This window comes from Triturus cristatus, chromosome 9 (assembly GCF_964204655.1).
Source record: "Triturus cristatus chromosome 9, aTriCri1.1, whole genome shotgun sequence".
In the NCBI taxonomy this organism is placed as follows: Eukaryota; Metazoa; Chordata; class Amphibia; order Caudata; family Salamandridae; genus Triturus; species Triturus cristatus.
In genome coordinates, this window is record NC_140592.1 from 328,267,908 (window position 1) to 328,293,312 (window position 25,405).

At 46.6% G+C, this 25,405-nt stretch overlaps 1 protein-coding gene across 3 annotated transcripts in view; it reads right to left on the reverse strand.

Annotated features, from left to right (window-relative positions):
* Positions 1-292: 292 nt before the first annotated feature.
* The window catches only part of INKA1 (inka box actin regulator 1), a 35,255-nt gene continuing 10,142 nt past the window's right edge, over positions 293-25,405 (reverse strand). Inside the window, exons 1-2 of one of the 3 annotated variants that reach the window (XM_085625063.1) lie at positions 13,619-13,894; positions 293-1,774 (exon numbers count right to left, since the gene is read on the reverse strand). In XM_085625063.1, the coding sequence (XP_085481189.1) occupies positions 806-1,774; positions 13,619-13,669 (1,020 nt within the window). In that variant the 5' untranslated portion in view covers positions 13,670-13,894 and the 3' untranslated portion in view covers positions 293-805. Of the gene's footprint in view, positions 1,775-5,247; positions 5,364-13,618; positions 13,895-25,405 lie in introns of those variants that run through there. The other 2 variants (XM_085625062.1, XM_085625061.1) reach the window with 2 other exon arrangements.

Sequence of the window (25,405 nt, forward strand, 5' to 3'; positions counted from 1 at the left end):
CTCTGGCCCCTCGCCATGGGCTGTACAGAGGCTTAGGCAAACGAATTAAAAAACGCAATAAAATCAGCAGCATACTAAATTAATAAAAATTCATTGCTGTATAAGGCATAATTTCAACTCAAAATTAACCTAGCATCGACCCTTTAAACGAATTTCAAAGCAAGCGCCAGGTTCTGTGGGTTCTGCAAAGAGAAGCAGGAAGGCTTGAGCATCAAAAGCTCCAATAACCCAGCTTGGACCCACTCCCACTGCAGACTGTGAAGAGCCAATGGAAAGAGATCTTTCACTCCAATACTGAAAAAAACATATTTATTTTTAACTTACAAAACGATAAAAAATATATATATATTTATATATATAGGCAGCAAATATACAGGCAAGGCCTTCAAAGGAAGTCCTCTGTAGTTTGGCAGTGTATGTACGGATGAACATTATGATGTGTCAAAGTTTAATTCACATGATTGATGCCTTTACGAGTCAGTTATGGCACAGTGGGGGCCACCAGCCCAATCCTGCATGGAATCCGAATGGGCAAGAAGCACAGGCAGATATGGGGGATCTGGTGGCAGTAACAGAAAGTGCACACCCCATTTCACTGACATCCAGAGGCCACTCCTCTTTCCTCCTTCATGACGGCTCTCCCACTTCACTGTTGGCATCACCGGTATTCCTTCCAAGATGGCGTAACCACTGATGGTTGCAAATCCCCCCCACCCCGATAACACAGTGAGAAGAGGGACTCTTGGCTTCTGCACTCAAGTGAAATTGAGAATAGTTCCATGGTTCTGCCGACATTCCTATGCTTTTATAGGTAGCCCACAATGTCATTGCAGATAATTGGTTGACGGCTCCTGCTGTTCATCATGACAGCAAACCTGTTAAAGTCCGTAGATAGTTCTGTGATGTTGGAGTGTGATTGGTGGAAATAGGGTGGCTTGGGCTTGTAATTGAAGTTAACTGGGCAAGAGAACCTCTTGGAGGCAGCCTGCTCCCGCCCGCAGTCCCTGGGCTCCCGCCGTTTGACCTCAGCGTTCTTGCTGCGGTCTGTGCGGGCAATGTTGGCCAACTTCCGTCGGAAGTTACCAGAAACGTTGAGGAGAAAATCGTGGGGTTTGCCCAGCCAACGACTCTGCTCCTGCGGCTTCAGCCGACCACTGTCCTCGCACATTTCTGGCAAGTCCATCCAGTTCTGCACCAGATCAGCAAAGCAGTTGTCCCCCAGGACCAAGGGTTGGCGGTTACGACTCTGGGACAAGAGAGCGACTGTCCAGTCCTCTGCCTCGGTGGTATCCAAGAACCGCCACTGTTCAAGGCAGACATCAGAGGTAGACTTAGGTCGTACCTTCCTGTCAGGGTTCTGAACGTGGCGGCTGCGCAGGAAACCCCCTGACGACAGTCTGTGTGCTTTTTGGTTGGCCAGAGGGTACCTGCGCAGCACTGGGACGGAATCCTCTTCCCTTAGGATACTGCTAGACACTTCAGAGTAGCCCGAATCACACTCCAGGCTGCGCTCGCTGCTGGGAGACGTCATTGTGGACTGGCTGGTCTCCTCTTCTTCGTCCACAGCCATCTCCAAGCAGCAGGCTGAGTCGGCTTCGGACACGTCAGACACCCGGTTGTGGGTCCGCTGCTCTCGGGAGAGCGCCTGGGCACACACCTCCTCCTGGGGATCAAGGCGCGTGTGACGTCCCTGCACCCGCTTCAGGTCATGGAGGGTCCTCATCATACACTGCATCTGGTCTCTCAGCGTGTCACCTGACTCCTTCATACACAGCTGTGAAGTAAAACAGAGGAACATCAGGTAAGCACGTAGTGTAATCAGGTTTTGTAATAAGTACAATAAGCATTATCTAAAAGCAGTACTACAGGCAGTCCTCACATGGATATCCCAGCTGGGCATCTAAAAACACTACAGGTCTACTCTCTGCTAAGCTTGCACATACGAAATATAATAGGCTGGCCAATGCTGGAGACACAGAACACCCACTTCAAATGGGCCAAAGAAAATAAGACTGGCTATCAAGAGCAAAATATGGAGGATGGCATATGTGATGGCGAACGCTAGGTGTGAAGCATGCCATAACTGGCAAGTTTCTGCAGTTTTGCTCCTCTGAGCCCGACCATAAACGTATTTTATTTTTTAACTATGTCTTTTCTTATATAAATTGGGCCTAGGTGCCACCTTAAGTGATGTCTGTGAAATACAATATATTATAGGCAGTAATTTTAGGTTATCTGAAAGAGATGATATATGTGGCACCTACCAGGAAATTAGGATCTTATACGATAATAAATGGGATACTGTAGTGAGGCCCATGGTGAATACGCCAGGGACTACCTGTATGTGACATAGGTAAGAATGCTGTAGATAATGTCTGGAAGTGAGTCTATACAGGGAGGGTGGTACAGCGCAAAGGCGCATTTTGGTGTCGGCTGTTAGCTACACAAATGCTGGTAGCATTATAGATGCGGGTAGTTTGTCTTTGAGGAATTCTACAGTGTTTCTAATAATTCACATCTTAATTAGTGGATGTGAGAATATTGCAGGTGGGTTTTGTGAGGACGCTGGAGGGCGTAAAGTGACACCTGGGATGTTACCTGTAAACACACTAATCTTCCTGCCAGCAGGGACAGAATGGAGTAGTGTCGGTGCAGATTCTGTAAGTGTGACCCCAGGGCTGCAAATAAGGCTTTGAAGGGTGGTGTGGGGCTGGCTGCTTTGAACAGCTGAGCGTAAACTTTTCTCTTGTCGGCCAGGAATTTCTGAAGCAAACTCTAGCAAATGGGACAATTTAGAAGCACGTCCCCAGATTCCCTCTGGTGCCACAGATACAATAGGTGACGTTTCAGAGTCAGTGTTTGTGGTACAAACAAAAGCAAATTGTTCATTTTGAAAGAGCATTTGACTTAGTTGACCTGCTTGAGAGTTTTAGAGACACATAATAAATGGGTTTTATTGATGGTAGTCCATGGATGTTCCCACTTCAGCTACAATGCAATTGAATAAAAAATAATCAAATTTTCCGGATGTTAGTTCAAAAGACTGTCACTGTGTATTTGGGGAGTGACTTCCTTTCAATTTTTTTTATTTCTAACAGCACCCAAGTTCCGACGTATGCAGCTGTGTATATTACACCAGACACTTTTAATCAGTGAAGTGCTGAGCCTAAAAGGAAGAGTGGATGTTGACTCTGGTGCAACCTTTCATGTGGCACATAAAAAATGAATGCTAACAGAAACATTGTACTTGAGCACACACAGCCCTCCTCAGAAACAATGCACCAAGCAAAAAGAATGACCCCAAAACATGATGCAATGACAATGCCGAGTAGGGGGCTGGTGGGGGGGGGGCAGGATGGGAGCATCACTGGCCCTGGAGAAGGTCAGTGCACAGCCTTGCACTGGAATGGGACTGCTCCTGTAACTGCACAGTGCTCAGCGCCTGGCCAATGAGGACTTTTCCTTGTGTAGGTGGGCAGCAAACTAGGCCTGTCAACAGCATGAGTTGTGCACGGCTTCTGCTACTGTGTGAGGTTGATTCCTGGCCCCTGGTGTGAAACAGACCTGTCACTCATGTCGTATGTGTGGAGCCCCTGCCATGAAGTGGAATGGCCACATGTGTGGGTCAGTACATGGCTCCAGGTGGGTAGTAGCTAGCACTGGTATGGTGTGGTCACGTGTTCCTGCCGAGCAGTGAGCCTTTCACCGGTGCCTGTCGACGCACAGCCCAGTGAGGTGGGGTAGGGTGAGGAGCGCACGACTCATAAAGCACTTGTTGCCCATCAATGAAGATGAGTGGCCCAAGGCAACAGATATTTTTGGAGCACAAGCCTGCCACGTGTTCTGAGGCCCGTCCCAGCGCCTGGGCATGCAGCTGCACGTTCGCATGCCCAGCAGCGAAGAGAGTAAACCAGAAACCAGAGGAGGCAGCCAATGGGTGACGCATAAAGAGAGAGCGTCGAGAGGCGGGGGCTGAGCTTCCTGCTGCTGGCACTGCAGGCCACAGGTCTTCACTATGCTTTAAAAAACACAGAAGTACAATCCCCGTAACACACTTCAGCTTTGTGCACTACCATCCCCAATACATATCACTTCTGCGCATTACATGCAGAGAAATTTCCAGGACACTCGTTACAATGTTCACTTCAAGCTCCAGAATCCTCAGGAACACATGACAATTTGCACAGCATGCACGGAAATCGCGTGATGGCCCGCGATTTACTTTTCACACAACATATTCTAAAATTGCTGTGCTGCCAATTGTGCAAGGCGGAAAAAGCTTACCCTCCCAGTACAAATTCCTATGACTGAACAAACTCGGGAGGTTTTCCTACACGCTGGATGCGTGCTGTAGGAAGCAAGTGTTGTCTTTTTTGTTGTTGAAGAAATGAACATATATATACTCCTTACTTTATACCAGTTTCCAGTGCAAGTTAGCTTTTGCCGCAAATCACAGTCTGGCTATCTTAATAGATCGGACTTTGCATCAAAACCTATGGGTGTTTGCCCCCCAACATTGCTCCCTTGACAGAAACGGTGCAAAGCAGTTTTTGTGCAATGAAAACTGTACCTTTCCAATGCAAAAAAAACTTGTTTGCACTGAATAGTAAATAGCACGTGCTGCTTAGCGTTGCGCTAACACTGGTGCAAAGCCTTAGTAAAACTGGGCTGTAGGGTCTGTGCGCTGCATGTTGTACAAGTACCAGCGTACACTTCACTCGTGTTCATCGCATGCACTGTAATCCACTGAACACACAACATTTGAAATCCCTCAGTACTGCATGGGCTGAAATCCCCACGACTCCTGTCACTTGTGTGTTCTGCAACCAGCAGAATCCCCTGGACACACAAGGATGGGCCCCGCATGGAGCACTAGAGTGCCAGGAGAGGGGGAGCGTGCACACAGGGGCTCGTCCTATGCTTAGGCCCCCCTGCCGCCCTTCCGGGGGCCGGGCGGTTCAATGTGCTTTTTCCGGCAGTGGTAGAGAAAGTGATCCCTGCATAAAGCCTTAAATACCCACCATTATGCACACTGGCTGTGCTCCTGTGCTGGGTATGCCCACGTGCCTCGTGTTTATCCACACCAGTATCTCTTTCCATCCGTCCCTCTCACTCCCTGCTCTGCTCGTCTTGCGCTACCTCTCCTGATATTTAATTTCCCCGTATGTTTAACTGCCGCCTTCCCTCTTTCCTGCCTCAAATTCCCCCTCTCCTTCTCAACCCTCTTTAATTTCTTATCGTACTTACCTTTCTCGCCAACAGTCTCGCCGTCCTCGCAACTCTTTCCCCCCCGCAGCTGGCTCTCCTCATCGCCGAGCACACTCCTTTCTATCCCCTGCCTGCTGCCTCGCGCCTCCTCTGAACCTGCTCCGCCCTCCTCCTCCCCTTTCCCAACCTCTTCTTCCCCACCTGCCTGGCCGCGTTCCCTCCTCACCAGCCTCGCGCCTCTTTTGTTGTCTTCACCTGCCACGCGCTCCCCTTCTCACTCTTTTCACCTGGCCCTCCTGTCAAGTTCCCGTCTACCTGCTTCTTGTGAACTAGGAGTATCTCCTCCCAGGGCCCGGCTTCAACCCCACTCCACACCTCGGCGTTCCCCTCCAATATCTCCCTCGTTGTACCCTCAGCACTCCCCTCAAATATTATCCTCGTTGTGCCCTTGGCATAAAGCAAGAAGTGATGCTGGATGTCTAAAGGGGTACAAGTCAAAGACAGTGGGCACTGCTCGTGTGGGGCGGGCTTAGAGGGGTGAGAGATTCCCGCATAGGCCGAGATTACTATCTAGACTCCCAGGGGTTCACCACAGTCTTCCTGACCTCTCAGTCAATCTTCACCCCAGTCAAGTGAAGGGAGGGAATGACTCACAAGGGAAGCGACCCACCAGAATGGCGGAACAAATATATGGCGGGGTTGTGGAGGCTCTTGGTTGGGTGTTTCAATGGCTTAAGCTTTCCCACTGGACCAATGCGTGACAACATGCCTTCTTTGGTGACCGGCCTTGTGAGCACTGAATTCACTTCGACCACTTATACCTGACCGAATATTCAAGTTTGATTTGCCAGAGTGCACCAGAGAAGTGATGCATGGGAAAGTGACCCACCTAGGGAAGTGACTCAACAGGAGTGGTGACCCATTGAGAATAATGACTCGCCAGGAGATGGGACCCTCAAGTGCAGTGACCCACGGAGGAACCGACCTACAAAGAGATTGGTTTTCTAGAGAAGTGACCCTCAAGGGGAAGTGACTCAAAGGAAGTGACTTTCCTGAGGGAAGTGACCCCTGGTTAAAGTGACAACTCCTGCGATTTTGACACACATGAATGCACTCAACAGAGAAGTGACCCAAAAGGGTGGGTAATGTAACTTACTCCAGGAAGTGGCCCACCAGGAAAGGTGTATAGTTCTGCCGTCTCACAACTGAACCCGAAATAGTTTAAATAAAACAGCTAGCTCTGCTTCGTCAGTCTTTACTGAGACCTGTGTGATCATCAGTTCTGCTGTCTGCTATGGCATGACCGATCCTGTATCGTATTTATAGCCCTTTTTCTATTCATTTTAGTTTGCTATTTTCCCATTTCACTCTCTTCTTGGTATTTTTCTTTCTCGAACACCGCCTTCTGCTCTTAGTCTCCTTTTGAATACTTTGCAAAATCTGCACTGCACGCTAAAAAAAATGCACCCAAAATGTTAACTGGGATGTTTCCTTCTCTAGTGACATTAGGTCACTGATGTTGAAAGACGCAGTGGAACAACTGCTTTCCTGCCAGACAAAACTCGCATTAGAGCCCTTCTCAGCACTCCCTCAAATACGTTTTAAGCTGTCTCTCCCATGGTCACAGAGTGGGGGAGACATCATAGGGAAACGTTGCAGAAGCCAACCCAGGGGCACTAGTGAAGATCGACCAGGGGCCACTCAAGGAATATTTAATTCGCTAAATTTGGTTTAGGAGAACCTTTCTTAAAGAGAGAGGGAGAGAAAATGAAAGAACTGGTAGGGGGAGAGAGTGTTTTATGGCTGTTATTTTTGGGGTGGGGATAAGGTGTGACACTACCAGCTCGTGATTTCAAAACCCTATTTAGACATGTCAACAGGCAGTTACGCCACCAGCACTACATACAACTAAAATGTAAATGAAAGTAACTACATTTCTTACACCGTAAATGATTATCTCACATGAGTGTGTGAGAATGTTTCCACCCATCCGTGCCCTGCCCCATACTACTAAGTTTTTTATGGCTGTTATTTTTGGGGTGGGGATAAGGTGTGACTCTACCAGCTCGTGATTTCAAAACCCTATTTAGACATGTCAACAGGCAGTTACGCCACCAGCACTACATACAACTAAAATGTAAATGAAAGTAACTACATTTCTTACACCGTAAATGATTATCTCACATGAGTGTGTGAGAATGTTTCCACCCATCCGTGCCCTACCCCATACTACTAACCCCTTGGTTTACTCCCAGGAAAGTTGCCCGCTCCTGGCACAGTGGTCACAGCATACTGCCTAAGGAGTAAGGGCCCTGCCCATCCTGCTCCCTGAGTAAGTGACTGTTTGCCCTTAGGCTTTATGACATCACTGCAACCCCAGGAGCGTATGAGCCAATCAAACACAGGCTTTTCACCAGTTGTTGTTTTCCTGCTAGTAGTCCCATCGGTATCACTCTGCCTGGGGCCCCAGAAGCAGCAACTCTGGCACCGGCGTCGCTGTGTCATGGGTGCTGCATCCCTGGCTTGGCTCTGCCGGAAACAGAGTCATGCAGGCATCGTTCCAGCCTGTATGGAGCCCACAGGGCACCAGGCCTACTTCCACACACGGTGAAACAGGGTACACTCTGGCAGGATATGTCTGGGAACATCTCAGCGTGACTGGAAATATCAAATCCTTCTCAACTCCCTTTCACCTTAATTTATGCACTACCCCCCCCCCCCCCCCCGTTAATCTCACTGCTGCCCTCAAATAACCCCTCTGCCAGCTCCTCCCGGGCCCCGGTACCAGTACCTAGAACAATTGCCAAGCGAGGCAATGCAACTACCCCTATGGCACATAGAATCGGCTTTTCCACCAGCCCGTTACCCAGCGCCTGATTCGGGTGGGGGCCTCCATCAGCCTAAAAGTGGATATCCCAGGTCCTGCTCCATTGTGTCTTATCCTCCCACCAAGGGAATACAAAAGTCCCTCAATTCTAGTTCAAGGGCTGAAGGAGACTTCAACAGCCCCTCCTTGAGGGACATGGCCCAAAGCCCACCCAACACAACTCAACTCTTGCACAAGCAATTCCCCAACTCTGCTACCAGTTGATTCCACAGTATACTCATCAGCTAAACAACCTTTCAAAACCCCGAGGAGAGAACCTAACTAAATGTGACCTTTTTCTGGGTCGTGACCAGCAAGGCCAGACTGGCTACCAGGCGTTTTTTGCTGGGGTGGCAGGGTGGGGTCCAGGTTCACTATGGAGGGGCTGATTTTCTTGCTGGGGAGCGGCTGGCACTTCTAAATGAACAATGCAAAACAAAGAGCTTTAAAACATACGTATTTAAACATTTGTTTTGCATTGTTTATTAAGGAAAGGCCGGTAGTCAGTCCACCCTGGGACCCAACCATATCTTTTCTCCAGTTATTAGCCCACTTGGAATTTTAACTTATCTGCCAAAATATGTAGGATCCCATGTGCTTCAAAAATGCAAAGATTCATTACTTCCTGCTGAAAACCAGGGGGAAAAAACGTAAATTTATGAATAACGGTTCCTGTCCGCTGCAGAACTTCATGTGCAATTAAATTGAATGTATAACTATTTTAAAGTGTGCAGAAGTTTCTTAAAAGTGTACTGAAGCGCTAAGGGAGCCAAACTTCATTTCTCTGTTTTGCACATCAGCTGTGTACAGGTGGCATTAAATGGCCTGGGAAGCTCATTAAGTGCTCTCCGTATGGAAATTCTAAATTATGAACTACCTGTTCCAAACCAGTGTATTCTTACATTGTGTACACCTTCTATGGTGGAACACTTGTTGAAGCTGTGCACACACAATCATAGAATGTTCTCATGGCTGGAATCCCACATACACCTGGAAATTCTTATCGTGTGTACAGATTCTACCAGAGAATATTTCAGGGGAGGGGGGAAGGGGCCGGAATTGGGAGAATGATATCTACTGGAATGATGTTCCTGGTACAGGAATTCTGTCTGCTAAGTGAACACACAGATACAATTTCCTTTGTATTTTCTGGGCACATACATTTCCCAGATGCTGCGCTAAATCCATTTTGCACGCCATGTTCATTAGTGGCAATGAGAATGAGGGACAATAATACCTGGATGGAATGGCCATGTGCCAGTCTGTGCTATATGCAGTCAAGGTTGCATTTGTTGACATGCCCTCTGGCTTGAGTAGGGAGTGCCTTCTGAAAAGACATATTGCCTTCCGCCAGCACCAATAGAGCAACTCCTCCTAACAGGACATGCCCCTAATGTCACAAGATACAAATACAATTAAGAGCATCCCATAGGACGGGAACAGGATCTTCTTCAGCCAGCGTCTTCCTAAGACAGGATCCATGGAGGGAGCTGCTTTCCAATAGCAACCCTGAATAGGAGTTTGAGTCTGAGAGACAGGGCCTCCCAAGTAGGTACTGAGAAGGGTTTAATGTCTCTGCTTCAAGACCCTCTACCGCAGCACACAAGTCAATATGAACTATTGAATCATTTCCCTCAACCACTATTGCTTTCTTAGCTGCTGGGGGGAGAAATGAGGCACAACAACAGAGAAGCGTTGGGTAGTTACAATTTAAGTGAAACATAGCAATCCATCAGCAACATCCTCTTTCGCACGCTCAAATATCTGAATTCGGGCAAAGACTTTAAGCTTTGGGTTAGGAAAATACCATCAAATACCAATGGATCACCAATGCTGTGCCATTAGAACTCCCGGCAAAGCATTGCTCCTTTTGGATGAGTCGAATACCGTGCAAGCCTATCGAACAGCTCCCAAGCTACTCTTGACACTCGTTTCGCTTGCAGAGTTGAGAGCAGCTCAGTCCAGGCCTAAGCAAGGATGGCTGTTAATGGACGCACACACGCAATTGGATAGTGTTTGTGGCTTGTTAGATACAATTACACAGTTAGATGTATCCGTGCAGTTGAAAAGGGCTATACACGGATATGCTTACGCTTGTTCATACAGACCTACCCAACCACACTCCTGAACATTTATACGCATCCACACATTGTGAGTGCATAGCTTTAGTCACACACAACTACACACCATCATGTACAACTATATGCAGTTATATTTACAATCACAGAGGCATACAACTAAACATACTTATGCATTTGCACACAAGGCTGTAAAGCTGCACAGGGGTGAGCAGTTACTCTACATATAGAGACAGAGAGTAAAGTACAATGAACCAACTATAGCCTTCTAATGCTAGAGTTACACAGAAGCAAAACAGATGTGCGGTGAGATACAGCTTCAGAAAAGTATACCCAATCATAAAAAGATGTATATTATCTTACAGCGCAAGACAATAACTTGCTTTGACACAACAGACTCATACATTTGAGCACTGTGCTTACATACACATAATTACACACAAAGCCACTTACCCACAAATTGCTACCTCTAGTCAAACGTACGGGCACTTTAATTCAAATAAAAACAAGGCTGGCTGCACCCAATCAGCAAAACACAGAAGCTTGGCACAGGCACGCAAAAAGAGACGTAGCACGCACATCCACAAGCCTAAGAAAGTCACTCGTGTACACCACCAGGAAATCCCACACACAGTGAGACAAATACGTACTCAAAGGGACAGAGGCAAAGCCCAATCAACAGAAACAAATCACTAGCAGTCAAACAAATAATACACCATCATGCAGTTGTAAATCTTTTCATTCAAACAACGCTCCAAAATTGACGCAGATACACAACTCTGCAACTACAAACACATGCTCATACACACAAAGCACAAAACAGTGTTACAACACAATACTACTTTCATAAACACAGACACTAACATATACACACTGCCAGTCACAGATAACACTTACAAATACACACATAATGCTGCAGTTACAAACTAACACTAAATACATCCAGACCTGTACAAAAAACACACACTATCCAAATACTAACATGGATAACAGCCCAAAAAAAGACATGCACAGGTACATTTAGACTAATAGTACTGTCACACAGTAAAGTACAATACACAGAATGCTGCAGTCACTAACAGTTGGTACAAGCAGGCATACACAATGACAGAACACAAAAGCCTGCAGTCAAACACGCGCTCGAACAAAAGCAACATGCACGTGTTACTGTCGAGTACAAACACACACTCAAAACACTATCAAGTACCCACATAAAGTGCGAGTCACAAACATTTGTTTAGGTTCAAAGACCTGTACACAGAGACCGCTGCAGCTGGAAGCAGACGTTGAAAAAATCGATCTTACACACAAAGTGACAAACACAAAACCCGCAGCCAGACATACTGGGCCCGGTGCCACCTCACAAGCACCCCTGGTCACACCTTCCCCTTTCTGGGAGCTTCCAGGAGACGCGCTGGGCAGGATGAGGAAATACTGAGTGCCTGTCCCAGCAAGTCGAGTTTCTTTCTGTGTTCAAGAATTACCACCTTCCTTTTTCTGCCTCCCACTCATTTCTGTGTTTCGGTGTCTTTTGTGTCTCACACCCTTCACCATCTCTGCCGCCCTCTCCTCAGCTGCCCTCTACACTTCCACCTCACCTTTAAGTCTCCCTCCCCACCACTCTTTCTATCTTCTGTTTTCCCCATACATCTCTGCCTTAATTGCACCCTCTTTCATGTTCACCCCTTTCACTCTCTCCTTGCTGTCACTCTTTCCACTCCCCTTTGCCCTTCCCTCCTCTCTGTGAGCCTCTCTCTCTGATTTCCATCCCTGTCACTCTCATCTCATTGCCACTCTCATTTGACCCATATGAATCTCATCTCACGCTCTTCATCTCCATCCGTGTCACTCTCCCCTTGCTGTCACTCTTTCCACTTCCCTTTGTCCTTCCCTGCAAATCTCCCTCATCTGCATCTCTGTCACCCCACTCTCATTGCCACTCTTCCCCTCTGTCCCTCCTTCCTCTCTGTGAAATTCTCTCTCATTTCCATCCAGGTCACTCTCCTTTCATTGTCACTCTTTGCACTCCCCTATGGTTCCGCCCTCTCCATTTCTTGATCCTTTGCTACTTCTTCCCACTCTTCCTGTCCCTCTCTCTCTTCTCTTACACTTTCATTTTAACTCTCCCTCCCCATATTACACACACAGTGGTTCACGTTCCTCCTTCCCCCGCCCTGCCTATAACATCTCACTTCCTACCATATTTCCATTGTGTTTCTTCATCTACTATTCTTTCTTCTGTGCCGCTGCTGCCCTATTCCTTTATTCCTACATCTTCTTCTTGCTTTTCACCTCTCAGCCCACCTCTTTTGTCTCGTCCTCACCCCATCTGCACCTCGGTCAACTCCGCTTTGTCAAAGGTCACCTTGATCAAATCTTGACTTGATATCCAACAGGACAGTTCAAGCTACGACTCTCGAGCCCACATTTCTGGCCACATTCGTTTCATTGCAGCACTGAAACAATTGTGACCGTGGAGGCTGGGCTCTTTCAACATATGTTTTTGTCACTGTGGTGTTAACAAAAACGCAAGGATATGCCCACAAAGTCCCAGCCAGGTCACAAACGACAACGGCTAGCGCGAGAGTCACCTCTCTGAGAATAACATTTAAGATGCAGGGGTGTCCTGCGCTAGTCCGAGAGGCAACACTTTTTGGGGGGTAACTACAGTGCGCACTAATCCTTATGGACCAGTGCTAGACACAAAACCTGACTTTCGTTTTGGGAAAATAGATCAAAAAACGAACAATGGAGGGAAGTAAAACGAAAACGACAAAAGACTAAAGTCAATAGCGCCAAGAAAGAAGGACTACAACCGGGGACCATGTAGGTACTGTGCAAAGACAGGGGCGTGATATGTGTCTATGTGACTGCCGGAAGCCCGGCTAGTTCATTATGGTTGCAAGGCTCACATCATCCCTTGGTAAATGGCACTTGCACTGAGACTGGGAGGAGTGTTCATGCGGGCCAAGCTGGCAACAGTTTGCCTTTCCGTGCCATGCCGTTGTCACGCCGCTCTTAGATTTCCTTACAGAGTTACCCCCGTGCCATGCCCTTATCTTGTTGGCTGCTGTTCAGTCTCTGAAGCCACAAGGCTGCCATTCTGACACGAAACAAACCTCACCGAATAAATACATTAAAAAAACAACAGCTGGTTGGGCATCTGCTGCAAAGATCTGTGTGCAACTTGCAGTTCACAGGCTTCGAGTCTGGTGCTGTGACTCCGCCTTTCATCCTTCCCAGGACAAGACAATATGTGCCAGGTTTTTACGATAAAAATAGTCATCTTTCAAGAGCTTTTTAAAGCGCACTGACAACCTGCAAGAAGCCGTATTCACCATACATAGCACAGGTACAATTTAACACATCGCAACCCCCCCCCCCCCCCCCGATCTTCTCACTCATCTCTCGCACACAACCACAATTAACATGAAAGGTAACATAACCTGGACCCTAGGTTACTTACCACTTCGGCGCGAAGGTGGGAGATGAAGCTGCCAAGCCTGGTGTGGTGCATGGGTTGAGCCAAGAAGAGTCTGGCCGGTGCACCCCTGGAAAGATGTCCTTGTATTGGTCATAAAAGTGAAGGGGGTGCAATGCTCTGCTGAGAGTGGAACTGCTGTGTGCGCTGGGCGCCCCTGCTTGCCTGGGGTCTCGGCTGCTGTCAGGCTGCTCCGGTCCGCTCGCCTGCATACATCCACAGCCCAGGAGGAAGCACACTTCTGGTACGCTCCACTGTCCCGGTTCACATTTTGGGGCAAGCTCAGGCACGCCCCCTGCATGGTGAGCCAGCCAATCAGAAGCCGGCGGGCCCGCCCATCTCGGTCGCACAGCGGAGCGCAGATTCTCCCCCGCACCACGAAAACGAAGGCAGAACGGGCTGGTTGGTAATTTGAGCCAGGCAGTCTGGAGGTAATTAAATTTAGGCTTCAGATGGAGTAGGAAAGGGAAAATAAAGTGAAATATTTCTCACCAGAGCCAAAAGGGAAAACAGATGATGATTGGGGTCTGAACAGACCGGGCTTTGTGGTAGGAGGCCGAGGGGAGCGAGGGCGCCCTTGTGCGTGCGGAGTACGCAAGGCGTGCGTGCAGTTTGTGGGGGGGCGGGGGGGGGGGGCGGCTGCAAAACGGCTGCTACCAGGGGCAGGTCAAAACATGTCACTGTGCTAGACCGCGGGTGGTACTAATACAGTAGACACAGTACCGGCACTGGGGCTTTGATATGGCCGTTCACCTCAACAGTGAGAGACATTATCCGAAGCAGCAACTTTACACCAAACACTAGAGACAGCATTTCTCCAAAAATCATACATGCAAATAGACCTGACTCTGGAGGGAGACCCCCGATTTTGAAGCCCAAAATGGGTTTATTTTTTAGCCGTCTCCTACCTGAAATTGCGTCTCAGTCAATGAGTTAATTACATTCTCTTTTTTAAAATCTACCACTTACCTCTCCTAAAATTGTGGCATATACAACAACCATTTGCAATGCAATAGGTCTCGCATTATAAAAGTTTGAGCTATTGGCATTGCTAATAATAATGCAACACCAACAGCTCAAACATTTAGTAATGCCAGACCTATTGCAACCCGCCCGCTTAAAACCCTGTGCAAAGTGTGTCTGCGCGAGAGAGAAAGAGAGAGAATGAGATAGTGAGCGTTCCTGTCTAAATGTATTTGTATAAAATGTGTGTGTATGTGTTTTAGCTGTATGTGTGTGGAGTGTGTGCGTCTTTTTGAGTGTGATTAAATGTTATTGCGTCCCTTTGCGACTGTCTGTGTTCATGTATGAATGCGTGTGGTGGAGAGGGAGGGACGAGCAGTTTCCAAGTCTTTGGTGACCGTATGTAGGTGCACTTATCATTTGTATCTGTCACTGTCTATTTGTGGGTGTGTGTGTCAAAGAGAGTGTGGTTTCTGTGAGAGAGCTGGGCGTGAGACTGAGTGTGAACATGCGTGTATGAATGAGAAATGCTTGTAAGGATGTGGTACAAAGAGAGACAGACTGTGTGCGGATGTGCACCCTGAGTGAACGTGCATGCTTTGTGTGAGGTTGCGCAGAGTGCATGCCCTGCATGGGCCTGAGGCTCGCGCCGAGGAGTCCACTTACAGGTGCGCGAGCCCCGCTTTCCTGGCGGCTGAGGAGATGGCTTTGACAACCGTGCAGAGGGAGTTGAGCAGCTGGGTCATCTCTCCCGTCCCATTGGCCTTGCTACCCTCCTGCATCACGAAGCCGGTCAGGGTCATGACGTCAGTATCGAAGGGGGCCTGGTCCGACATGACTGCGGCTCGGTGGGGCTGTCAGAGAAAGCTGTGAGGTGACTAGCACTGCCGTAGCCCCACGCGCCCTGCTCCTCTTTTAAAAGCAGCTCCACATCCGGGCCGGGGAGGAGACCTGAGAGGGCGAGGGCTGTCCGCGCATGCGCGGTACCTGGAACTTTTCGCCCGCATTATAACTCAAGTCAGCCTGGTGACGCGTGGCGTGCGGCTCGTGCCCAGTGGCGGCGCGTGCGGACTTGAAAAGCCGCCGTACTTAAATGAGTGCTGCGCGGCTCATGCGGCCCAGGGAGGGGGCCGCCAAAGTGCCCCAGGCAGAATTTTTTTTTAAAAAGCAGTAGAGGAAGTGCAGCGGGAGCCCACCCCGCCTTCGTGAATACCGCATGGTGCGGCCAAAGCAAGAATTCAGGCGGGGCTCCTGTGAGCAAGACGGAGCCCCGTGTGTTGCTGCAGTAACCGGCTGAAGACGCGAGACCAGCCGAGGAGCAGCGCAGAGTCCCCACAAGAGCCGGTAAGTGGGGTGAGGCAGGCTGTACATGGAAGATGTGCATGTGTATGGTGCGAGCAGGAGTTGTGAGAACGCCGCGACCCGTACGTGTGCACATCTCCTGTCTGTTAAAGCTTCGGCACAGAAAGTTGATGTGCACACGTACGGCTTGAGGCGTTATTACAACTCCTGCTCGCACCATACGCGTGCACATCTCCAATCCAGGCCTTCCCGTACGCGTGCACAGGTCCTGTCCCACTTCCGAGCCAAGTCGGTAACAATAGATCTCTCCGATAGTGAGTAGCGCTTTGCGCTGCATCACTAGGCGAGACCTAAAAACTGGAAAAATAGCATAACTCCATCATTGGAGGGAGCGTACCTCCAACACTTAACAAGCATTGAAAATGCAATAGGTCTCGGCCTCGTTTAAGTTAAAGCAATTCTGTTTGTAATTAGGTGGCTTTTTAGCTTTGCTTTTATTAGTGGTTTTCAAACTTTCATGTACATAACATGCATATGTATGCATATATGTATATGTATGCATGCATTTATATTTGTATTTATATAGATATGCAGATGTGTATATATATGTTTATATATGTATGTGTGTAAATATAAATACATATATAAATGCATATGCACATATATATATATTTATATGCATATGTGTGCACGTAAAGAGGTAGAGGTAGAGAGTGGTAGAGAGGGGTAGAGAGTGGTAGAGAGGTAGAGAGTAGTAGAGAGAGGCAGAGAGAGAGGTAGAGAGTAGAGAGTGAGTAGTAGAGAGTGAGTAGTAGAGAGTAGTAGAGAGTGAGTAGTAGAGAGTGAGTAGATAGTAGAGTAGTAGAGAGTGAGTAGTAGAGAGTGAGTGGTAGAGAGTAGTAGAGTGAGTAGTAGAGAGTGAGTAGAGAGTGATTAGAGAGTAGTAGAGAGTAGTAGAGTGACAAGTAGAAAGTGAGTAGTAGAGAGTGAGTAGAGGGTAGTAGAGAGTGAGTGGTAGAGAGTAGTAGAGAGTGGTAGAGAGTGAGTAGTAGAGTGTAGTAGAGTGAGTAGTAGAGACAGAGTAGTAGAGAGTGAGTAGTAGAGTGAGTAGTAGAGAGTGAGTAATATAGAGTGGTAGAGAGTGAGTAGTAGAGAGTGAGTAGTAGAGTGTAGTAGAGAGTAGTAGAGTGAGCAGTAGAGAGTAGTAGAGTGTAGTAGAGAGTAGTAGTGAGTAGTAAAGAGTAGTAGAGTGAGTAGTAGAGAGTGGTAGAGAGTGAGTAGTAAAGAGTAGTAGAGAGTGAGTAGAGAGTAGTAGAGAGTGAGTGGTAGAGAATAGTAGAGAGTGGGTAGTAGAGTGGTAGAGAGTGAGTAGTAGAGTGTAGTAGAGAGTAGTAGAATGAGTAGTAGAGAGTGAGTAGTAGATAGTACTAGAGAGTGAGTAGTAGAGAGTGAGTAGTAGAGTGTAGTAGAGAGTAGTAGAGTGAGTAGTAGAGAGTGAGTAGTAGAGAGTAGTAGAGTGAGTAGTAGAGAGTGGCAGAGAGTGAGTAGTAGAGAGTGATTAGAGAGTAGAGAGTGGTAGAGTGAGTAGTGTAGAGTGAGCAGTAGAGAGTGAGTAGTAGAGAGTGAGTGGTAGAGAGTGAGTAGTAAAGAGTAGTAGAGTGCATAGTAGAGAGTGAGTAGAGAGTGATTAGAGAGTAGTAGAGAGTGAGTAGAGAGTGAATAGAGTAGTAGAGAGTGAGTAGTAGAGAGTGGTAGAGAGTGAGTAGTAGAGTGAGTAGTAGAGAGTGAGTAGTTGAGTGTAGTAGAGTAGTAGAGAGTGAGTAGTAATGAATGAGTAGTAGAGTTGAGTAGTAGAGAGTGAGTAGTAGAGAGTAAAGAGTAGTACATACTAGTGGAGTAGTAGAGAGTAGTAGAGAGTAAACAGTAGTAGAGAGTGAGTAGTAGAGAGTGAGTAGTAGTGAGTGGGCAGTAGAGAGTAGTAGAATTGAGTAGTAGAGAGTGAGTAGTAGATAGTAGACAGTGAGTAGTAGAGAGAGAGAGTAGTAAAGTAGTGAGTAGTAGAGAGTAGTAGAGTGAGTAGTAGAGAGAGAGTAGTAGAGAGTGAGTAGTAGAGAGTAGTAGAGAGTGAGTAGTAGCGAGTGAGTAGCAGAGAGTAGTAGAGAGCGAGTAGTAGTGATTGAGTAGTAGAGAGAGTTTTAGAGAGTAGTAGAGAGTGAGTAGTAGAGAGTAGTAGAGAGCAATAGAGTAGTACAGAGTAGAGAGTAGTAGAGAGTGAGTAGTACAGAGTAGTAGAGTAGTACAGAGTAGTAGAGAGAGAGTAGTAGTAGAGAGAGTAGTAGAGAGTGAGTAGTAGAGAGTGAGAAGTAGAGAGTAGTAGAGAGTGAGTAGTAGTGAGTGAATAGTAGAGAGTAGTAGAGAGTGAGTAGTAGAGAGTAGTAGAGAGTGAGTAGTAGAGAGTAGTGACTCTCTTTCCCGCCTCTCAGTGGGTCACCATCTGTCCTGTGGTTTGCTGTGGCACCAGTCGGTGCACGCACAAATTGTGACTCGCTCTCGCCTCTCAGTTGGTCACCATCTCTCCTGTGGTGTTCTGTGGCACCAGTCGGTGCAGGCACGAGCAGTGACTCTCTCGCCTCTCAGTGGGTTTGCCATCTGTCCTGTGGTTTGCTGTGGCACCAGTTTGTGCAGACACGAGCAGTGACTCTCTTGTGCAGCTGAGTGGGTTACCATCCTCCCTGTTGTTTGCTGTTGCACCAGTGGGTGCAGGCACGAGCAGTGACTCTTGTGCATCTGAGTGGGTCACCATCTGTCCTGAGACCTCCTGTGGTACCAGTCGGTGCATACACGTGGGTTGGCTTGCTCTCGCCACACACCCACACCGTGTGGCTTTGATTTGCACCCGCTGCTTATTAGTGCATCCACGTGCCCTGTGGTTTAGTCTTGTGGCCGGGAGTGGCCGTCCTTCGTGTTTCCGTGTCTGCACGTCGGTGTGGGTGGTGGACTCCACGCTGTGCGCGTGTGGTGCAGACTCCGGGCTCCCTCACTAACTGGATCCAGACCCCATGCTCCTGATATTACACAGACCAGGCATTGGGAGGGGGAGCTCTGTGTTGTGATCCTGCTCGTGCGAGACCTACATCTCGAGCGACAACTGCAAAAGTGATTTTTATTTTGAAGGCCTGCATGTGAAGGGATGTGATGTGTGTCTAGAATGCAGTTTTTCTTGTCTTGTATTCCTTTAATAAAATAACAACGGCTTTGTGATATCAGGGACTTAAAACTTTCAATAACCATATCTGAAAAGCTGGGATGGGGTGGACCTAACTGAAGCATTGCCTTGTCCTCCCCGTGCGCCTCTGAGCTCCGTGCCTGTTGTTCTTATCTGCTTGTTAAATAAACAAGCAGATAAGAAAAGTCTTCACGGCACACGTAAAGCAGGCAACCGTGTCCGGAGGGGACGGACTAAAAAGCCAAAAGGAGGCACCCTGGGCACCTTATTTCCAATGGCGGCGCACCGTTTAACATAAACGGTGACGCAAACCAATGGGAATAAGGGGCGGGCTTGAAACCCTTTTCTAAAACTGACTTGATCACTATAAGTCTCGAGGCGAGGAGCGCATGCGCGCTCCAACACCAGCCAGGACCTAAAAAGGCATAGCACCATCTCTGAGAGACAGTATACCTCCCAACACCGGAGAAACTAAAGCGGGATCTCTCCCAACACTGGAGAAACAACATACCTTCAGTACACCAGAGGCAGCGTACCTCCCAATACTGAAGAGATAGCATGCCTCCAACACTGGCGCTGAGAGCAAGCGTACCTTCAAGAACTTGAGAGGCAGTATATCTCCAAAATTGGAGTGACACCTTCCAATATGAAGAGATAATTTTAACTCCCATATTGAGAGACAGCGCAGTTTCCGACAATGGAGGGAAAGGGCATATCTCCAGCTTCACATAAACAGCATACATCCAAAACTAGAGGAAAAGCATACCTCTGAAATTATGGAAAGCATAGTGCTCAATACTGAAGCGACAGAGTAGGTTCGAAACTGCATGGGCAGCATACGCTCATTGGGCGACAGCATGTCTTCCAACATTGGAGAGGCAGAACCCCACCAACATCGCAAGTCAGTACGCCTCTGAAGTAGGGTGCCCAGATTTTCAAAACCAAAAACCAGGATGGCCACAAACACAGAAGTAGGACTAAATGGTGGCAGTGACCTGGAATGCTGAAGGTCTACAATAGAGCACCCACCACTAAAGACGATGGGCCATACTGCCATATCGCACAAACCTATTAAAATAACATTTCATATGTTGTGCACTTTGTTTCATTTTAAAAACAAGCATTGGTAAAAACCAGTAGGTCTGGAATTGGTTGCTACCTTTTGACTGTGATGTTTGTTTTATTTTGTCTTTTTTTTGGGGGGGGGCAAAACTCCTGTCGGGGAAGCTGTTGGGCCATTTTTAAACCAAACACAAAGCTAACAGCAACTTATTTTTTTTGTTTCGTAAGGCACGCATTGCTGTAGTATCCCCTAGAACTGATGGGAACTAGTTTGTGTGTGAATGCACTCCTTTTGAAAGGCCAGAATGCTGTTATTCACAGTGAAGTTAGCGAATGGCTGAAGTGTGCTGATCCATTGCCCCAGGCTGTATGCTATCATGGAAGGAAGAAAAATGTGAATAACAATAACAGACCAATGGATGAAGAAGGCTGACTGAAAGTCTTTATACGTACCTATATTATGTATATACCTTTAGTAAAAGTAAAAGATCTTGGCTAACACCAGACCTAAAAATTGACTAGCCAACAAAACAGAATAGAGATCTCAAGTTGTATATGCTTTTACATGTCAGGAGCTCATTCAGTGGGGTTGTCTTTTCATTCTGGGATTTGTATTTATTATGGTAAATCACAACTATCAAAGGCAAATGAAAAAAGAGTAGAAAAGCTTTCAGAATGTTTCTATGAGGGGAACAGGAGGTGGCGGTGAGCGATGTCCATGGCCCTTTGAGTCAATTATTTGCATACCACACTTGGGATCAAAAAAGAACACATTGGATTTTTTTTCTCCAAATTGCATATAAAGAATTGTGCAACATTCCCTCAGCTGTCACCTGTCAGTAGAAAGTACTCCCTCCAACATGCTGTGATAATTCCCAGGAGCAGGCTGGACATCCGAGCTATTGGATGAGGGTCTTCTCAGACACCGAACACACAAAAGGTAAGGAGAAGGTGCTTGCAATAAGTCTAGCCACTGGCAATCGCTTGTGACAGAATTCCAACCCATTGTTCTTTTGCCAGTCATACCACCTCAGACTTGACCCAGCCATATGCAAATCAGTCTTGACTCAGCTCCAATAGAAGCAGTCAAGCCCAAACTGCCAAGCCAGGACCTCTTTTAACCGGAACACCAGCAACCCAAGACCAGGTTCACACAAATGTGTGCTTTTCAGTTGGGTGCAGCTTGGTCTGAGTTACACAGTGAGCAAGAGACCCACATCTGGGCATACTCATGGCCACTTAAGGCATTATATTAAACACAAAAATTGATGGGAGGATGTTTGACACTGATTCAGTCCTCTTTAAAGTCTGCTGTGCTGAATGAAAGAGGAGAGGCAGCACAGCAGATGACTTTTTACAGAAAAAAACTTGTCCAGGCTGTAGTGCGAGGTTCGGTGGAAGTTAAGGGAGGGGTGAATAATTCCACTCCGTTGGCGGATTCGCAGTGTTTTGCCCACTCCGCAATCCGTTTGGAATGTGGAGTTCCGAAAAAACTCTGCCAACTGCTGCGCAATGTTAAGTGGGCGAGCAACAGCAACATTTTGTGTCCCCTAGCATGATTGTTTCCGCTTGATCGCCTCCAGGAGGGATTTATCAACGCGGGCGGTCGCGGCAGGTCACAACAGTACGCGTTGAGAAATCTGCAGCTCGAGTAGAAAACCTACTTTAGCGGCAGAAAGAAGCAGTTCTATCTGGCGCACCACGTGGTGAAATTCACGCTAATTTTTTTGCGCCGAAGAAGCTGCTGGCTTTAAAAATCAGCAGAACTCTACAGAATCTCACTGAGTTTCTCTGTAACTTCGCGAAATTCTGCAGAGTTAAACTCCGTGTGCTTCACCCACCCCTAGTGGAAATATCAACCTGAATATTTTTTTTTATTTATTTGCACATTCACCCGGCCCTTTGCCACGCTAAGAAAAATCAAGCTTCTTAACATTAATGAGACAACATGCCTTCCAACATTGGAGAGACACCATTCATTTCTAACCTCTGGAGCCTTTCAGTATGAATAAAGAGTAGTCAATGTATAGGTATGGATTAGAGATACAGATAATTACATAATGAATAAATACGAATGTACCTTGAGAGTTATTAGAAATAAACCCAAGTCCATTCTATGTCTGTAGCTCTGAACAAGGAGGTCAGAAAGGATGAAGTTAGGACAACAGAAAAGCCCGAAAGAGAAAGTGTTTCATCTGTCTATGACAGGTCTTATAATCCTAATAATAAACAACACTAATATCTCACAGTCAGTGCACCACAAAGATTTAGATGAATGATAGTTATTACAAGTTTCTAACCAATCCAGAGATATTACAAAATTGCCCTTAGGCAGGGGCCACACACAACAGAATGCTGACAGGTTCAGAATACTGTTCTGTGGTTTGGGTCACTGGAGGACCTCTCATAGTAAACAATGATCCAATGTTGCCCTGAGATTGCTGGAAATCTGTATTGTTCAAAGTTTTGAGGGTGCACCTGGTGTAATATGGAGTGAATTGAATGTTTCAAAGTCGAAGGTTCTCTGGGGGACCACCTACACCAGAGATGCTTTTCAACAAAGTCTTAACTCCTCATCTCGTCATTTTGAGAAAGAACCTAAAATCTGAATTGAGTCAAATCAATAGTAATACAAAAAATCCCACTTACCCGGTTTCTAAATGGGTGTTGTCCAGATGTCAGGGTCACAGGATATCCAGATAACTTGCAGTTGGGGGTCAGGGTTCAACATAAGATACTGGGCCAATATTGCTGGATTTATCGATTGTGGTTTTACATTTTTGGTTCCCCATTGGGAAAATGAGATATCGTCTTTGATAGAAAGTTTTTGCCCAAAAATTAAAATGGTTGTAACTTTCATACTAATAGCTGAGGTTGTAACATTGCATTGTAAATGAGTTTCAGGTGGGCCTTGTCATGCCTTTTTAGGGTCAGGGTTTCCTAGCACATTAGGAGGAGATATTTCCAGGCCTGAGGGGGCGAACAATATGGGATTGATTGTCCTAGATTCTGGAAGAGACCCTCTTCCCAATAGTGGGAGTTTGGACGAGAGTCAGTCTTGAGTAAGCAATTTAGAATTCCCAGGCTGGAAAAGCGAAGTTTAGCAAAAGGTACTTTCAATCCAACATGTGGAACTGGCCCAGTAGTAAATGGCAATGTTGTTTCAGCACGTATCTGTGCCCAGCCAAGTAGCGGTCAGGGATGTTAGTGCAGCTTGGTGAACCTCTTCAAGGGCTCAAAGCTGATGGGCCGTGCTCACAACGTAGAGGGGGGCCCCCATTTTGTAAATGCCACTGGGAGCATATGCAGCACATCAGAAAGTTTATTCTTCTCTTCTTTTCTGTCTTGAGAGGTATCTGGATGGCTTCCAGGCACCGAGGAGCAAATCCTCTGGACATTTTGGGCTGTCTGGGGAGCTTCTTCTGGGCAGCACTTCCTTACAGTGGTGGCAGACAGCAGAAAGACTTCGGGCGGAGCTTCAGGCTTGATTCCAGACTCGAGAAGACACCTAACATGCAGTTCCTGTTCCACATAGCTCTTTAAATTGCCAGAGTGGATTCAGCTTATTTTTCCACACCATGAAGGTTGGGCAGCGGCCCACTGCAAATCAAATCCAGGGATCAAACATTGGGCACCATCCACTCAGGCTGACTACATTTTCACGGTCTCTCTTTTGCCCGGAGAACCCAGATGTGTATACCAAAAGTCACCGGCCAGACATCTTGAGTGAAAGCATTCTGCTACTGGGCAGAACAAGGCTTCATCTTTAGAGGGCCATTGGCATGTTTTGCTTGGATGGCATTGTGAGCTTCTTTTCAGTAAAGCTGCATGATAGGAAGGTTTGTGGATTCCCCAAAAAATAGAGAGAGAGAGAGAGAGAGGGGGAAAAGCTGACCCAGTAGTTCTGAATGCAGACATCCTTTTAGCTCTCGCCCACATGCAGCCCAGGCAAAATCTAACATACAGCTGCTGAGCACTTGCACACTCAGGGAGAGAGAGAAAAGGTGAAGAGAGTCTGTTAGGCTTTATCGAGAAAAGTCAGCAGTCCACAACCCTTGGGTAAAACCATGATGTACCCCCAAAAACCATAAATCACTTTCAGGAGCCAGCAAATAAGAGGTGCACAACTACAAATTCAAATATATATCTAATTCTTAAAGCATCTCCTCATAGGTCATGTACAGTTATGCAGGATGAGTCACATGACATTTTCTCATATCTATTAAATCAGAAGTCTCTGTGTGAAATCTAAATGTTCAATCATAGATTGAACAGGGAGATCTCCTAGAACAAACTTCAGTGTTCTGCCTGAGTCTTCTTCTTAATAATAATGAATTGTCCTATATCTAACCACTCATTGTTACAGAGTTGGCCGCTCATATTGCTATAAAACACTGTTGTAACTATGGTGTCTAGGCTGATTGAGGCCTGAGTCGGTCCCGTCAGGGTTCAAACCTGTTGGTTAAACACAGAATTCTAAACTAGTGGATTGAAAAATACATGTAGGCATCCAGCTACATTAAGTTCATTATTTTGTTTTTGGGCCAGTAAAGAGATGATTTTGAGATGTTAACAGGCATTTCAGAAATTATATTAAGGTGACAACATTTTCACAGGTTGTTAAAGGGCCATGCTCAGGAAAATGGGGTAAAATCCAACCAGTGACAAGTAAATGGGTGTGAACACTAAGGAAATATATAGGGCCTCATTCACAAAGGTAAACTCACACTTTTATGCAAGTTTATGATTTTTTGCAATTCACAAAGCAATTTTTACGAGTAGTATCTTTACGACTGCCTATCTTTTTATGTGCGAAGTCTCCGTCATGAGATCCAAGACTCCACAGTTGTAAAGATATTTCTCATAAAATTATTTTGTAAATTGCAAAAAATCATAAACTTACAGAAAAGTGTAAGTTTACCGTTGTGAATGAGACTTATAGTATGTTAGAAGATTTCACTGTTGTATTTACAGAAGTAGCACATTGGATAACAGAAAATTATGAATATTTAACACAAGCAGGTATCTCTCGGGTGAGGCAGAGCCAGTCACGAGATAGGTCGTTTTTGAGAAATCTTTTTCTTGTTCTGAAATTCCTACATTTTACCGACTTGACTTTTCGTTTATCTGGCTTTTTTCCTAGGAGGCTCTAAAATCCAGAGAGAATGTCTTGGAGGACAAACATTATTGGTAATGGGGAGCTGTCTGTAAAACAATTT